This window comes from Ahaetulla prasina, chromosome 1, assembly GCF_028640845.1.
Source record: "Ahaetulla prasina isolate Xishuangbanna chromosome 1, ASM2864084v1, whole genome shotgun sequence".
In the NCBI taxonomy this organism is placed as follows: Eukaryota; Metazoa; Chordata; class Lepidosauria; order Squamata; family Colubridae; genus Ahaetulla; species Ahaetulla prasina.
Genome location: NC_080539.1, coordinates 375,959,573 through 375,976,978, shown reverse-complemented (window position 1 = coordinate 375,976,978; position 17,406 = coordinate 375,959,573). Strand labels below are relative to the sequence as shown.

The following is a 17,406-nucleotide window of genomic DNA, read 5'->3' as shown; positions in this document are numbered from 1 at the left end:
GAGGAAGAGAAGGAGGGTGAGAAGGAGGAGAAGAAAGGTGAGGAAGAGGAGAAGGAAGGTGAGGAGGAAGAGGAAGAGGAAGGGGACCGTGAAGCAGGCCAGCCAGTCACAGGAAGACAAGGCAACAATGTCTAAATCTGATCAATCAATCAATAAAATTAATAAACAAGGAAGGCACCGTTGTGGCGGATGAGGAACGACTGGCCGAGTTTTGTTTTTAAAATACAGGGAGTTCTTGCCTTACAGCAGTTCAATTAATGACCGTTCAAAGTTATGACAGCGTTGAGAAAAGGGACTTAACATAACATAACATAACATAACATAACATAACATAACATAACATAACATAACATAACATAACATAACATAACATAACATCAGAGTTGGAAGGGACCTTGGAGGCCTTCTAGTCCAACCCCCTGCCCAGGCAGGAAACCCTACACCATCTCAGTCAGATGGTTATCCAACATTTTCTTAAAAATTTCCAGTGTTGGAGCATTCACAACTTCTGCAGGCAAGTCGTTCCACTTGGGCCCGTTTTTCACACTTAAGGACCATCACAGCATCCCTGCAGTCACGTGATCAGAATTCAGATGCTTGTGCAACCAACTCACATTTATGACAATGGCAGCGTCCCACCAGGGTCACGTCATCCCTTTTTGCGACCTTCTGACCAGCAACGGGGAAACTCAGGTTCGCTTAATGACTGTGTGACTAGTTTAACGAGCAGAGTGATTCAGTTAACGACTGCGGCAAGAAAGGTTGTAAAATGGAACAAAACAAATGCTTAGCGATGGAGGTTTGGCTGTGGTCGTAAGTCGAGGAGTACCTGTACTACGTCCTCAAGGACAAAAAGGGGCAGACAAAGATAATCTACTCGTGTACAGATAGTCCTTGACTTACGGCCACAAAGGGGAGGCAGAATTCCTGTTGCTGAGCATGGGGTTGTTAAGAGACTCATCGCATCTGATTTTACAGCCTTCCTGCCAAGGTCGTCAGGCAAATTGCTGCGGTCATTAAGGGAGTTGTGTGGTTGTTAAGCAAATCTGGCTTCCCCCATTCACGTAGCTTGTTGGAAGCTGGCTGGGAAGGTTGCGACCACCATGCTGCAACTGTCATAAGTACATGCCAGTTGCCAAGCGCTGGAATTTTGATCACGGGACCACAAGAATGCTAGTCCCTTTTTGCAAGTCCCTTTTTTCAGGGCTCTTCTAACCTCTTACAGTCATTAATGGTTGTAATTTGAATTCTACTTCTATCTGTCTGTCATCTATCTTTCTATCTATCTATCCATCCATCCATCCATCTTCTATCTATCTATCACTATCTATCACTATCTATCTATTTATCTATCTATCTATCTATCTATCTATCTATCTATCTATCTATCTATCTATCTATCACTATCTATCATCTATCCATTCATCCATCCATCCATCCATCTCTATATCATCTCCATCCATCTATCTATCCATCCATCCATTATCTATCTATCTATCTATCTATCTATCTATCTATCTATCTATCTATCTATCTATCTATCTATCTAATCATCCATCCATCCATCCATCCATCCATCCATCCATCCATCCATCCAACCAACCATCCATCCCTCTCTGTCTCCCTCTCTCTCATTTAGAAACCCCCCATCTCCCTCACAGAGGGAGCGTACGAATAAAAAGTTAAAAACGTAAAACTAGTCTCTGATATCTGGTGGCACGGAGTCCCACAGGCTCAGCTGCCATCAAAAATTATTAGTGGGCCACCACCTGAGTGATGTGTCCAAGATAAATGCCGATAGAAGACAGTATCTGTAATTCAAGGCTGAACTGAGAGGTCCTTGGTGCTCTCTGAGCTTGGCTGTTTTCTTGCAGACGTTTCATGACCCAGCTAGGTGACATCATCAGCACTCGAAGGCAGTGGGGGTTTGTTCTCCGACGAGATAGATATATATATATATATATATATATGGGTCTTGTGTGACTGCAGCTGTTTCTTCCTTTTTAACTGCTAGCAGTTAAAAAGCAGTTAAAAAGGAAGAAACAGCTGCAGTCACACATTGCTCCCAGAAGCATGAAGCTGAAGCTGACGAATGAGACTTCGTCGAAACGTCGCCAAGACACTTCCAATTTTACGCGGGAGATATATATATTTTCAAGGGGCTCGCCCTGTCAATGTGAGTGGCTGTCCTGGGTAGTTCCTTGATCCACCACAGCCCCAGGACTCACCCTGGCACATCCCATCACGATTGTGCCGCGTACATTTGGTCGCCACGGAGGGAGCTGCCTGTCGGGCTGTCATGTCCTCTTCAGTGCCGTAGAGTTTTAAGACAAAGTTCTTGAGGAGCCCTTCGGAAGGAGGCAGGGAAGAAAAGAGGTGAGGCTCCAGAAAGGCAGGCTGGGCATCACAGAATCCAGAACCGTTGCACCCTGGGTGCAGAGGGGCAGGTGGGATGTGGGCTCTGCATGGGGGCAGAGGGAGGCAGAGGCAGAGAAACTGCCTACACGCACTACACACACACACACACAGGGAGTCCTCAACTTACGGCCACAACTCATCCCCAAATTTATGTTGCTAAGTGAGATATTGGTTAAGTGAATTTTGTCCCATTTTGCAATCTTTCTTGCCACGGTTGTTAAGCAAATCATTGCAGTGGTTAAGGCAGTAGCATGGTGGTGAAGTCAGTCTGGCTTCCCCCGGGACTTTGTCAAGAGCATGACCCTGGGGCACAGCAACCGCCGTAAATAGGAGTCAGGGCAGTGGTGGGATTCAATTTTTTTAACAACCGGTTCTGTGGGCGTGGTTTATTTTGGGGTGTGGCTTGGTGGTCATGTGACCGGGTGGCCATGGCTTTGAATAGAATAGAATAGAATAGAATAGAATTTTTATTGGCCAAGTGTGATTGGACACACAAGGAATTTGTCTTGGTGCATATGCTCTCAGTGTACATAAAAGAAAAGATACCTTCATCAAGGTACAACATTTACAACACAATTGATGATCAATATATCAATATAAATCATAAGGATTGCCAGCAACAAGTTATAGTCATACAGTCATAAGTGGAAAGAGATTGGTGATGGGAACGATGAGAAGATTAATAGTAGTGCAGATTCAGTAAATAGTCTGACAGTGTTGATGGAATTATTTGTTTAGCAGAGTGATGGCCTTCGGGGAAAAACTGTTCTTGTGTCTAGTTGTTCTGGTGTGCAGTGCTCTATAGCATCGTTTTGAGGGTAAGAGTTGAAACAGTTTATGTCCAGGATGTGAGAGAACTGTTAATATTTTCACGGCCCTCTTCTTGATTCATGCAGTATACAGGTCCTCAATGGAAGGCAGGTTGGTAGCAATTATTTTTTCTGCAGTTTGGGCATAGAAACTACTCAGAAGGCTAAAAGAAGTCATTTCTGACCGGTCCTGCCGCTGCCCACCTGATCCATTCACCTCGCTGCCCACCCGAGCCAAGTGCCACGCGGCCACGACCGAAGCCTCTCTGCATCCAAGCGTCTCTCTGGTCAGCGATTAAAGCTCCTCGCTGTTGGATCAGCTGACTAGCAAGAGGCTTGGATGCAGGCAGGCTTCGGTCGGCGGCCGCGTGGCACTTGGCTCGGGTGGGCAGCGGGACACTTGGAGGCAGGCAGGCTTCGGTCGGCGGCTGCGTGGCTAGCGAGGTGCTTGGATGGGGGTAGGTCACGGCCGGCAGCCGGGCGGGCGCAGGTCAACCACCTTTCCCAGTCCCGCTTCCCCAGGGGCAGCACTCGGCTGTACTTGCCTTCTGCTGCTGGAGCGGTCAGGGCAGTCCAAGGTGGGCAGTCCGAGATGGGGAACAGAGTGGTAGGCGGCTGAGCCAGACATTTAACAAGCGGTTCGGGTGTGCTCCCAGGGGGGAGGAGAGTGCGAGCCAGCAATTTTACAAACGATGCCGCGACACCGGTAAGTAATGGTGGGGAGGGGAGGGGCAAGGGGCAGGGCGAACTGGCAATTTAACAAACAGTTCGGCCAAACTGCCTAGAACTGGCTGAATCCCACCACTGAGTCAGGGGCTCAGCGTCTGAATTTTGCTCACTTGGACGGTCACGTGAAACACAGTCGTCACCTTTTTCAGTGCCGTTGTAAATTTGAATGGCCACTAAGTGAACTGCTGTAAGTCAAGGACTACCTGAATTGAATATTTTACCCATTCAAGTTTGTAGGCCAGAGCTGTTTTCTATGTGCTTAAAGGGCGAAGCCATTTTTTCTCAACCTTGGCCACTTTAAAGCTGTGTGGACTTCAACTCCCAGAATTCCCCATGGCTGGCTGGGGAATTCTGGGAGTTGAAGTCCACACAGCCTAAAATTCTATGAATGAATTGGAGAGAGAAAGAAAGAAGGAAGGAAGGAAGGAAGGAAGGAAGGAAGGAAGGAAGGAAGGAAGGAAGGAAGGGAAAGATAGATCTGCAGCACACCTTAGGAAATGTGTAGCCTAGCGGCCTGGGGAATTCTAGGAGTTTAAAGTCCACACAGCTTTAAAGTGGCCAAGGTTGAGGAACATTGGTCTCACCTTAAGCACGTAGAAAACGGCTGGGAAAGAATCAGTGAAGGAGAAAACAGATGTCACCCAAACTGGGGTCCGGTTGCACGGTGTACCTGCGTTATACGCATCGCCCTTGTTTTCCAGAAGGAGGGTCCAGGTGCCCTGGGGGTCTTCATCCCAGTAGTGGGTCGACATGAAGGACCAGTCCTTGTAGCCTTCTCTGCTGGTGTCATAGGGCCTAGCAGTGAGCAAAACATGCGGTTCACATTGAAATGCGCCCCCTCCATCCCCTTGTTGCAGTTAGTGAGATGCATTAAAACAAAAAATATGTGGGGAGGCACCCCCGCCCCTCCTAGGAGAATGAAATATTTTGGGGAATATTAAAAGAGGCAGAGGATTGTATTTCCCCAAAGGAGAAATGGAGAAACATGTTCATAAAGGCAGAAAGCAGCCCCCAAATACTTTCTTAATAGCCTGCAGCAGATGCCTGAAGTCTTTAGAGACGGAGATTTTGTGCCCATTAAGGAAGAATAGGGCCAAGCCTATTCCCACACAAAACACCTTCAGCCTCCAGGTGATGGGATTAAGAAGGGCAGGGCAAGACCTTTAACCCCACTCATTGAGAAAAGTAGAAACAATATTAAGCATCTATTAATAGATTAAGTGGAATCTATTAAGAAAGGCAGGCTAGAGGCAATCGATAACAGGATAACATCAATTACACATGCTTGACAGGATTAGAACCATGGAAGCATAGAATAAAAATAAGAATAAGAAAAGAATAGAATACAATTTCTCTCCTTTATTAGTTTCCCTTCATTGCTTCTTGTCCTGCCTTCAGGTGCTTTGGAGAAGAGGTTATCAGAATAACAGAATAAAAGAGTTAGAAGGGACCTTGGAGGTCTTCTAGTCCAACCCCCTACTCGAGCAGGAGCCCCTATACCAGTGATGGGTAACCTTTTCGTCCGAGTGTGTAGTGTGTAGTGTGCCGAAAGCGCAAGCATGACAGCACACACACGTGCTGGCACCCATAATTCTTTCTGCACCAACTCAGTAAGCTCAAACTGCCCAAGGATCTGCTGATCCAGTTCTACAGAGGAATTATTGAGTCTGTCATTTGCACCTCTATAACTGTCTGGTTCGGTTCTGCAACCCAACAAGAAAAACACAGACTTCAGAGGATAATTAGAACTGCAGAAAAAATAATTGCTACCAACCTGCCTTCCATTGAGGACCTGTATACTGCACGAATCAAGAAGAGGGCCGTGAAAATATTTGCAGACCCCTCGCATCCTGGACATAAACTGTTTCAACTCCTACCCTCAAAACGACGCTATAGAGCACTGCACACCAGAACAACTAGACACAAGAACAGTTTTTTCCCGAAGGCCATCACTCTGCTAAACAAATAATTCCATCAACACTGTCAGACTATTTACTGAATCTGCACTACTATTAATCGTTTCATAGTTCCCATCACCAATCTCTTTCCACTTATGACTGTATGACTATAACTTGTTGCTGGCAATCCTTATGATTTATATTGATATATTGACCATCAATTGTGTTGTAAATGTTGTACCTTGATGAACGTATCTTTTCTTTTATGTACACTGAGAGCATATGCACCAAGACAAATTCCTTGTGTGTCCAATCACACTTGGCCAATAAAAATTCTATTCTATTATCTATCTATCTAATGCCCTATTTTCGGCCTAGTAGGCCTCCCTGCAGCCTCTTGGGACCAAAAACGGGCTGCAGGAGGGGCGCCACTCCCCCGCCCCCCGTGTATGACCCCTCCACGCATGAGCATGCATCTCCCACATGTGCCCCACGCATGTGCGGCAGAGACCCAAAAATCAGCTGGCCGCCGGGAGGCGCGCATCCGCATGCGCAGTGGAGTTGAGCTGAGTGACGGCTCGCATGCTCGCCAAGAGGGCTCCATGTGCCAGCTGTGGCATGTGTGCCATTGGTTCGCCATCACGGCCCTAGAGCATTTCAGACAAGTGACTGGTCCAGTGATGGAGCACCCATTACTTCTGGTGGCAGGCCGTTCCACCGGTGAATTGTCCTCACTGTTTGGAAGTTTCTCCTTAGTTCCAGGTTGCTTCCCTCCTGGATTAGTTTCCATCCGTCACTTCTGGTCCTGCCTTCTGGTTCTTTGGAGAATAATTTGACCCCCCCTCTTCTTGGGGGCAGCCCCTCAAATACCGGAATCCTGCTATCCTGTCCACTCTTAGTCCTTCTTTTCTCTAGACTGGCCAAACCCAAATCCTGCAACCGTCCTTCATACGTTTTAGCCTCCGTTCCCCACATATTGCAACCATGATAAACAGATGCCAGCTGGAACCAGGGTTCCCACTGGGGCCATTGGTGCTGGGGGACTGCAGGGCTTTCCGCCCACCACCGCTGTCGGAAGGGGGGGTGGGGGATGAGAAGATCGGTTTGCACAAACACACAGGTGGGTGGGTGGGTGGGAGGGGAGAGGTTCACCTGACGTCCACCAGGGTGGAGGTGGTTCCCATGGGGCTGGTCAGCGAGATGGCCAGGTCTCCCCTCCGACTGTAAGTGAGCCACAGTTGCACCTGGACGTGCTCCAGGGAACGAATGCCTCGGTTTCTCCTCTGGAGGCAGGGGAAGGACGAGACGTTCTGCGAGACGGACAGCCGTGAACCGATGGCCCTGCCGGAAGACGAAGAAAGGAAGACGGGGTTCAACTCAAGGCTCGGGAAGGGCCTAAATACTAAGTAGCCCTCGACTTACGACCACAACTGAGCCCAAAACATCTGGGGCATGGTTGTTAAGCGAGGTGTGCTCCATTTTACGGCCTTCCTGCCCACAGTTGTTAACTGAATCCCTGGAGGTAGTAACCTGGTTGTGAAGCGAATCCGGCTTTCCCAAGGATTTAGCTTGTCAGAAGGTTTACCCAAGGGGATCCCGTCACCCCGGGGACCTTGCGACCATCATCAATATGAGCCAGAGGCCAAGCGTCCAAACTTTGATTGCGGGACCGTGGGGATGCGGCAAGGGTCTTAAGTGCAAAAGGTGGTCAGAAGTCACATTTGTTTTCCAGGGCCGTTGTTAACCTCAAATGGTCCCTAAAGGAAGCGTTGTAAAGCCGAGGACTTCCTGCAGTTTTGCGGGAGAAAAGTTTTGCTAGATGATGAGCTCCAGAATCTTACGAAGTCCATGGCCGTCAAGGTCACGGTGAAGGTAAGTTTCCCCAGTCCAGTCATGTCTGACTCTAAGGTGTGGTGCACATGCATTAGAGGCTCTAGTGTAAACTGAACAGGAATTCTATAAAGTGCTTGGGTGTGTATCAGGAGAGAAGGGGGGGGGGGTGAGAGAGAGAGAACGAGAGAGGGGAGGAATGATAGAGAGAGAGAATGAGAAGGACTGAGACAGAATGAGTGAGAGAGAGAGAGAGAGAATGAGAGACAGATTGAGAAAGAATGAGAGAAAGAGAGAGAACGAGAAAGAATGAGAGAGAGAGAATGAGAACGATTAAGAGAGAATAGGAAGGGCTGAGAGAATGAGAGAGGGAATGAAAGAATGAGAGGATGAGAGAGAATGAGAGAAAGAGAGAGAATGAGAAAGAGAGAATGAGAAAGAATGAGAAAAGAGAAAGAGAGAGAATAAGAGATATGAGAGAGAAATATGAGAGAGAGCGATAGAGAGAGAGAGAATGAGAAAGAATGAGAAAAGAGAATGAGAGAAAGAATGAGAAAAGAGAATAAGAGAGAGAATGAAACAGAAGGAGAGAGAATGAGAGAAATGAAAGAGAGGATGAGACAAAGAGAGAGGATGAGAGAGAGGATGAGAAAGAATGAAAGAGAATGAGAAAAGAGAGAGAGAATAAGAAATATGAGAGAGAGAGAGTGGTAGAATGAGAAAGAATGAGAAAAGAGAATGAGAAAGAAAGAGAGAGAGAATGAGAAAAGAGAGAATGAGAGAAAGAGAATGAGAGAAAGAATGAGAAAAGAGAATGTGAGAGAGAATGAGACAGAAGGAGAGAGAATGAGAGAAAGAATGAGAAAAGAGATTGAGAGAATGAAAGGAGGATGAGACAGAAAGAGAGAGGATGAGAAAGAATGAAAGAGAGAGAGAGAGAGAGAATCCAATGCTTTCTTACATTGGTTTGTAGACCACCTGAATGAAGCACTTCCGCTGAGGCCGAGTCCTCTGCCACCTCTTGGCCATCCGCACTAAGTGCCCGCCGTCCAAGAGCCCGTAGCCGTAGTAGTGGCTGACTGAGAGGAGGAGAAAGAGCTGCTCAGGGAAACCGGCCTGGCCTTCCGATGCCCTCCAGGAGGGCTGGCACCCCGAGGACCACCGGGCTGCCAGGGCAAAGGGCTCCTTCCCCAGGGGACGCGAAGGAACTATGGCTCTACACAGCGGGGAGTCCTCGACTTACGACTGTCATCAAGCCTGGCAATGGCGGTCGCAAGTCGTGAGGCAGCTGTCTAGGGATGCCCACGCTTTTGATGTGGTTGAAAGAGTCAAGATGGCAGCCAGAATGGGGCCCTTGAAGATTTGCCCGTTTTAATTTTAGTTTACTTTACTGTTTTATTTTATTCTATCGATTTTATTTGACTTCACTTTATTATTTTATTTTATTGATTTCATTTCATTTTATTATTTACTTTATTTTACTTTATTATATTTTATTGACTTGTTTAATTATTTATTTGATATTTTATTTTATTTTATTTTTTCTTATATTTTATTTTTTCTTATATTTTATTTTATGGATTTTATTTTATTTTATGGATTTTATTTTATTATTTATTTGGTATTTTATTTTATTTTACTTTATCTTATATTTTATTTTATTTTGATTTTATTATTTATTTGATATTTTATTTTACTTTATCTTATATTTTATTTTATGGATTTTATTTTGATTTTATTATTTATTTGATATTTTATTTTACTTTATCTTATATTTTATTTTATGAATTTTATTTTCTTGATTGATTTTATTTTATTATTTGTTTGGTATTTTATTTTACTTTATTTTACTTCAATACTGTATTTTATTGATTTTATTTTATTATTTATTTGATATTTTATTTTATTATTTTACAAACAAAAATCCAAACAAACACATTTTACAGGCCACCCATCTTAGCACAAGGTAAGAGGGGCATCGTACAGAATAGATAGAGCTTCGGTTTATTCGTTCGTTCGTTCATTCGTTCCTTCCATTTCTACGGTCGCCCATCGCAGTCAAAGACTCTGGGCGCTTTACAATTCAAAAATATATCTATTACAATCAAAAATGCTAAAAAAGACCATTGTAATAACAACAATAAAAACAAGAGAAGCACCTTAAATAAATACACCCAGCAGCGGAGACAGTGGGCCAGGGAAAGGGGGCCCTTCATACATTCGGGGCCCCAGGCTCGGCACCCCAGGTTTTTAGGGACTTATGAAAGGAGGACAGAGTTGGGGACCGTTCTGATCTCCGAATGTTCCCTAGAGGAGGGGCAGAGAAAGCCCAGTTCAACGGAAACTTCGTGGCTGCCGTCTTGATTCTTTTGTTGCTGTTACACACACACACACGTGCGCGCGAGGGTCTCCTGTGGCTGGCTGTGAGGACACAGCCACCCTCACCTGGGCCCAGTCTCACCTTTGCGCCCGACTCCATTCAGGACCCAGTCGTCCGCCTGCAGGTGAGCTGGGCTGGAAGCTCTCACCACCAGGTGCTGCATGTCTCGCCAGGTCAGAGCTGGGCTAGAAGCACAAAGGGGGGAGGATGTGGGGGGGGGGAGAGAAAACCATCCAGACTTTTGCTATAAGGTGTGTCCTGCAAGGTGGGAGGGAGGGGGGCAGATCCCCCAGGTTCCTCTGCCCATATAGACTAGACTAGACTTCTTCATTGGCCAAGTGTGACTGGACACACACATCTGTGATACGGACAGCCAGTTGGGGCTAGTGGGGAAGGCACTCAGCTAGAAAACAGGCGATAGTGAGTTCTAGTCCCACTCAGCCACGAAAGCTAGCTGGATGACTGGACCAATCACCAGGAGAAGGTGAGTTCTAGTCCCGCCTCAAGAATGAAAGCCTGCAGGGTGACTTGGGTCAGTCCATCTCTCTCCACCCAACCCCTCCTCACCAGGTTGCTGTTGTGAGAAAAAGACGCGGAAGGTGTGTTGAATATGTTGGTCACCTTGAGTTATTTGTCAAAATAATAAAGACGGGATAATGTAACGTAACATAAACATGACATAAACATAACATCACAGTAGGGGCCAAAATTGTGGAAACCTTTTGAGGCAAAGTCTGTTTTTGCAGTTTGATGGCTAATAACACCACTTTTTTTTTTTGCATTTCAAGATAATCCTATTCCACTGTGGAATGGCCTGGGAATAGCCCAGATCTTAACCCAGTTGAAAATCTATGGAGCCGACGAAAGAAACCTGTTAGTCAGAAGCCACCCAGCAATTAAACCCAGTTAATAGAAGCCATCATTCAATCTTGGTTTCGCATAACAGCTGCAGAACTAAAAGACTTGGTTCACTCCATGGGAAGACATTGTAACGCCACAATTCATGCTAAAGGTGACCCAACCTAGCATTAACTGACATGGGGATCATTTTTGTATGTCTTGTTTTTTCTACGTGTTTCCCTTTTCGTCTTTATATTGTAACGGCTATTCCAATAGCAAATCCTTCATATAAGTTATTGCATTACATTCTTGATTAAATTATCTTTCCATTGATATATAACTTTATGGTACTACTCCCAAAAAATAATAAAGTGGTGTTATTAGCTACTTTTAGAAAATACACTTTTCCCAAAAGATTTCCACAATTCTGGCCACTGCTGTAAACCTAACCTAACCTAACCACTGGTTCAGCTGAGGAGCCAGCATTTGGAACCTTCTCTGTTCTTTCACCCCGTTTCTTTCCAGGCGGCCAGTTTAGGGCAATGGTTTTCAAGCTCGGCCACTTTAAAACGTGAGGACTTCATCTCCCAGAATTCCCCATGAACTGGCAAAGGTCCCCTAAAAGGCACTTACTTGGCCTCCAAAGCCAGGGCAATCAGGCCAGCTGCCAGGGGAGCCGAGGCAGAGGTGCCCGTATGGCTGCCTGTGCAGGTGTGTCGCAGGTCTGTGGTCACCTGGAGAGAGAATCGAAAACAGCATCGAAGGGACTGAAGTTAAGGCCCTTCTCCTCTTTTACAAGCCTCGTTCCACTTAAGCCTCTAGTCCTCAGGGATGTGACTATGTTCTCCCCCACCACCAGCCTGGGAGCGGCTTTGCTCCCATCCCGCCCTTCCTCCTACCATCCGTAAGGCCTAACTGCCTGTGACTTTCTCAGAGCTGCCAAGGAAAAGCTCTGGAAGAAGGAAGAGAAGGGCCGTAATAGCTCAGGCTGTTAGAAGCCTGTTATTAGAACACAGCAGCCTGCAATTACTGCAGGTTCAAGCCCGGCCCGAGGTTGACTCAGCCTTCCATCTTTTATAAGGTAAGTAAAATGAGGACCCAGATTGTTGCGGGGGCAATAAGTTGACTTTGTAAATATACAAATAGAATGAGACTATTGCCTTACACACTGTAAGCCGCCCTGAGTCTTCGGAGAAGGGCGGGATATAAATGTAAATTTTAAAAAAAAAATTTCCAGGTTGCTTCTCTCCTTGATTGGTTTCCATCCGTTGCTTCTCGTCCTGCCTTCTGGTGCTTTGGAGACTAGATTGACCCCCTCTTCTTTGGGGCAGCCCCTCAAATACTGGACTCCTGCTATCATGTCCCCCCTAGTCCTTCTCTTCACTAGACTGGCCAAACCCAAATCCTGCAACCGTCCTTCATGTGTTTTAGTCTCCAGGCCTTTAATCGTCTTAGTTGCTCTTCTTGGCACTTTTTCCAAAATTTCAACATCTTTTTTGTAATGTGACCAAAACTGGATGCAGAATTCCAGGTGTGGCCTTACTCAGGATTTATAAAGTGGCACAAATACTTCATGTGATTATGGTTCTATGCCTCTGTTTATACAACCAAGAATTGTGTTAGCTTTTTTGGCTGCTGCCGCACATGGCTGGCTCACGTTGAAGGGATCGTCCACTAGGACTCCAAGGTCCCTCTCACCGTTCCTGTTTTGGAGCCAGGTCTCACCTAATGTGGACTTGTCCCTTTGGCTTTTTCCTGCCCAGGTGTAAAACTTTCCTCCACATTAAATGTCATTTAGCTGGATAGGGCCCATTATTCAAGTCTGTCCAGATTTTTTTGGATCCTGAGTTTGTCTCCTGGGGTGTTGGCTATTCCTGCCATCTTAGTATCATCTGCAAAGTGGATGAGTTGCCCTTCTATTCCCTCATCTGAGTCGTTTATGAAGATGTTGAAGAGTCCTGGGCCTCAGAAGGAGCCTTGGGGTACCCCACTCCTCACTTCCCTCCATGTGGATGCAGTCCCATTAAGGACTACACGTAGTACCAGGTTCTGAGCCAGGTTTTTCCTGGCTTTTTCCTGCCCAGGTGTGAAAACTCGCTTGTCTCTTTCCGATACCTTTCCCATTTCAGCGGAGAGGAGAGATACAGGATAACAGAACAGACCCCCTTCCCCGCCCAACCCTCGTCCCAGAGTCTCACAATCTGCTTCTCGCCCTTGGTGCCGCTGCTGTAAGTGGCGGTGAGGGTGGAGGCGCAGGCCTCGGTGTACCAGGGCACCCGGCCACTCTCGGTGGTGCTGCCCACGGATAAAGTGTAGATGCTGTTGGTGTAGCCGTCACAGTTGCAGTTGTCCTTCCGAAGGCCGCCGTTCCCGGAGGCCCAGACGAAAAGAGAGCCCAGCCCTCCGCGTCCCTGCGGGGAGAAGGCAGACAGGGGAATCTCCATTAAAATGCAGAATGTCCTCGACTTACAACGGTTCATTTAGTGACCGCACCAAGTTTTCATGGCGCCGGAAAACTGCCGTTTTTTCACTCTTTATCACCGTTGCAACAAACCCAGGGGGTTAAAATTCAGTATTTATGACAGTTTCGAGCCCCTTGTGGTTCACTCTGGGTTCAGTTCCAGTTTTAAGAAGAAATGGGGAACTTATGCTGGCCTCATCCAGCAGAACAGATGGATCTAGGACAACGGACCACGGGACAATTCCCCACAGCCAACTATCTGATTCTGTGGTTTCTTCCCCAAATCCCCAAAACTTTAACCTTAGACTGTCTACTGTAAAGCTCACCCCATTCCTAAGAGGTCAGTAAGGGGCGTGCATAAGCGCAGAAGCGTGCCTACCGTCCCTGTCCTAATGTTTTCTTTTATTCGTACCCTTTGCGTGTGTTAATAATTATGTTTATACTTCTATCTGTCATAAAATACATGCTTGATGAAAATAAATAAATAAATAACAAACTTGCCGCAGGACACAAGTTAAGGTGATATCAAAGAAACGGTGGAATAGAATCGTGAAAGGAAGGATGGAAAAGGAGGGGCAAAATGAAATCGGGATGACAAGAAACGAAACATTTTAAAAAATTATTTTAAATAAAGTTATTGAATTGTCCCAGGGGAAGTTGGCCAGGGTGAGTTGGCTAAAGCAACAGCACTAGAGTTATATACCGCTTTGTAGTACTTTACAGCCCTCTTTAAGAGGGCTACAGAGTCAGCCTCTTGCCCCACCCCAACCATCTGGGTCCTCATTTTACCAACCACAGAAGGACGGAAGGCTGAGTCAACCTTGAGCCGGTGAGAATTGAACTGCTGACAGTGGAATGCAGAGTTAGCCAGCAATACTGCATTCTAACCAAGGCACCACCATGGCCCTTCCTTCCTTCCTTCCCCTCCCTCCCTCCCTCTTAGCACTTAGACTTATATACCACTTTGCAGTGCTTTTACAGCCCCCTCTAAGCGCTTCACAGAGTCAGCCTCTTGCAAACCCCAACAATCTGGGTCCTCATTATAACAACCTTGGAAGGACAGAAGGCTGAGTCAACCTTGAGCTGTACAGAATCGAACCACTGGCACTGGGCAGAGCACTGCAATGCTGCATTCTAGCCACTCCGAAACCAGGGCTCTATTGCAAATCAGCAGTCGCAAGTTGTCCCATTCCGGAACCTCAACCCCCCCCCCCCAAAGCAGGGGCCGGCAAGCGCAGGGACACCCTTCCCCCCCCTCACATTGACTACCCCCTTGTGGAAGGCCTCTCTGGCCAGGACCCCCGGGCCGTCCACCGTCTTCCCGTCATCTTCGGGACCCCAGCTGGCGCTGTAGATGTCGATGTGCTGCGGCTGGAGACTCAACGACTGGGCCTCCACGATATCGTTCACGTCGCCATCCAGCATCCTCACGCCTGGAAGGAGAAAATGTTTGGCAACATTTTTCCTTTGTCTCGGCTGATCGGCTTTGGTTCTCAGCCGTTATCAAAGCTCAGAATGGAAAATCGAATGGAAGATGTGCTGCAGGTGTTACATTCCCTCCCTCCCTCCCTCCCTCCTTCGCTCCCTCCCTCCTTCCTAGAACTATAAGCTCGGTGGACTTCAACTCCCAGAATTCCCTAGTCAGCCACTGGGAATTCTGGGAGTTGAAGTCCACACGGCTTTAAAGTGGCCAAGGTTGAGAATAAATGGCCTCGCCCTTTAAGCACATAGAAAACAGCTCTGGCCTACAAACCTGAATGGGTAAAATATGCAATTCAGGTATTCCTCGACTTACAGCAGTTCATTTAGTGACCGTTTGAAGTTACAACGGCATGGAAAAAAGTGACTTAAGACCGTTTTTCACACTTGCAACCAACCGTTGGCAGCGTCTCTACTGTTGTGGCTCCAGCCCCTGGGCCTGGCCTCCTGGAGCCGGATGACTCGGAGAGTGAGAAGGAGGAGCTGGCAAGGCCTCCTTCCCCCCCGGACCCTCCTCCTCCCTGGCACCGTCCCAGATTCCAGCTGCAGGCCAGGAGGAGGAGGAGGAGGAGCTGACAAGGCCTCTTTCCCCCGATCCCTCCTCCTCCCTGGCAACGCCCCAAGAACCAGCTGCTGACGATCAATCTTGGCTAGATGCGAAACAGCGATGCCGAGATAAGCATTCACAGCAGAGGAAAAGGTGGGGCAGGCCCAGGGAGTGCTGAGTCATGGAGCCAAACCCCACAGGGGATAAAAGCAGGGAGAGAGCTCCGTAGGCCCTTGTGTTGGACAAAGTTACGGACTGCTGGCTCTTTGACTGTTTTGGACTGAAGGTTGGGATTGCTTGTGAGTATTTTAGATCATCCTGCAGACTCCTGGTTGCCTTGGCAATGGTCTGTCGGCACGCTGCTACTTGATAAGGACTTGGCTGGCACGTGAAGGAACGTTGCCAGAACTTTTGTTGCCAGAAGAAACCCGGCCAACTGTAAATAAATTGCTGGCAGACAGCCTCGGCTGGCGTATTGAAGGAAGGGAGGGGACAGAACACCTACAGTCACGTGATCAAAATCTAACAAAATGAAATTCAATGGTGAAAAAAGTAAGGCTCTACGTTTAGGCAAGAAAAATTCAGATGCTTGGCGACTAGTTTGTATCTATGATAGTCAGTGTCCCGGGGGTGTGTGTCACATGGTCCCCCTTTTGCAACCTTCTGACCAGTGGGGAATGCCAGATTTCACTTAACAACCGGGTGATTTAACAGTGCCACGATACACTTAACAATGGTGGCAAGAAAGTTCGTAAAAGGGGGCAAACCCTCAGTCAGCAAGGATCCTGGGAAATGAAGTCCACACCTCTTAAAAACTTTAACGTGTGTGGGCTTCAATTCCCAGGATCCCCCAGCCAGCAAGTACATGGCATGTAAACCATCCCTCTTGCTATGATGGATTCCAGGTACAGGAGTTCTAATTCTGCCACACGGACCCAGAATTTTCCATGCATGTCCAGCTCCCTGCCTGGTCCCTGCCGTGACGCATCCGACAGCTCAAACCTACTCTAAAAGCACAGAGAGGACTCATACCCCCAATTTTGGCCCCGTACGCGATACCGGCTCCACAGACGTGGTTGTTGGCAGCAGCGGCGACTTCTCCCGCACAGCGTGTTCCGTGTCTGAAAGAAGAAAGGGCCGAAGAGAGAATAACAGGATCGCAGAAAGGGGACCTTGGAGGTCTTCTAGTCCAACCCTCTGCTCAAGAAGGAGACCCTGTTTTCATTCCGGACAATGGCTGTCTAATCTCTTCTTCAAAACCTCCAGCAATGGGAGCAACCACAATTCTGGGAAGCAAGCAAGCCCTTCCAGGTTTAACGTGAGGGGTGGCAGGTCTTTCATTTCAGCCGGCCAAATCCTGCTTTCCTGCTGCAAAGCTCCAGGCTAATTTCTCTGAGTCACTGAGAACTGTGACCAGATCAGTCCAGGCCTGATGCAAACGGGAAGATCCAGAACCTGGTCTCTGAATATGTACATCTACACGGTAGGATCCGTTTGCTGTGCCGGAGAGCCCACTGCAACTAGAATAGAATAGAATGAGCTGGAAGGGACCTTGGGAGTCTTCTAGTCCAGCCCCCTACTCAAACAGGAGGAACTATGCCATTTTAGATAAGTAACTGTCAGGTTAGGACAGGACAGGATAGGATGAGGGAAGGGAAGGGAAGGGAAGGGAAGGGAAGGGAAGAAAGGAAAGGAAAGGAAAGGAAAGGAAAGGAAAGGAAAGGAAAGGAAAGGAAAGGAAAGGAAAGGAAAGGAAAGGAAGAGAGAAGGGAAAGGAAGGGAAGGGAAGGGAAGGGAAGGGAAGGGAAGGGAAGGGAAGGGAAGGAAAGGAAAGAAGGAAGGGAAGGGAAGGAGGAAGAAAGGGAGAGGGAAGGAAAGGAAAGGAAAGGAAAGGAAGAGAGAGAGAGAGAGAAAGAAAGAAAGAAAAAGAAAGAAAGAAAGAAAGAAAGAGGGGGAGGAAAAGAAAGAAGGAAGGAAGGAAGGAAGGAAGGAAGGAAGGAAGGTTGATCAATCAC

The 17,406-nt window shown here is 47.2% G+C and overlaps 1 protein-coding gene across 4 annotated transcripts in view; it reads right to left on the bottom strand.

Annotated features, from left to right (window-relative positions):
- Positions 1–17,406, bottom strand: part of PCSK4 (proprotein convertase subtilisin/kexin type 4) — a 33,343-nt gene that overhangs the window by 4,038 nt on the left and 11,899 nt on the right. Inside the window, exons 6-14 of one of the 4 annotated variants that reach the window (XM_058163694.1) lie at positions 16,424–16,512; positions 14,626–14,798; positions 13,103–13,315; positions 11,538–11,638; positions 10,146–10,249; positions 8,646–8,763; positions 7,007–7,195; positions 4,627–4,751; positions 2,229–2,348 (exon numbers count right to left, since the gene is read on the bottom strand). In XM_058163694.1, coding sequence (XP_058019677.1) covers positions 2,229–2,348; positions 4,627–4,751; positions 7,007–7,195; positions 8,646–8,763; positions 10,146–10,249; positions 11,538–11,638; positions 13,103–13,315; positions 14,626–14,798; positions 16,424–16,512 — 1,232 coding nt within the window. The remainder of the gene's footprint in view (positions 1–2,228; positions 2,349–4,626; positions 4,752–7,006; positions 7,196–8,645; positions 8,764–10,145; positions 10,250–11,537; positions 11,639–13,102; positions 13,316–14,625; positions 14,799–16,423; positions 16,513–17,406) is intronic. The other 3 variants (XR_009152778.1, XM_058163696.1, XM_058163695.1) reach the window with 3 other exon arrangements.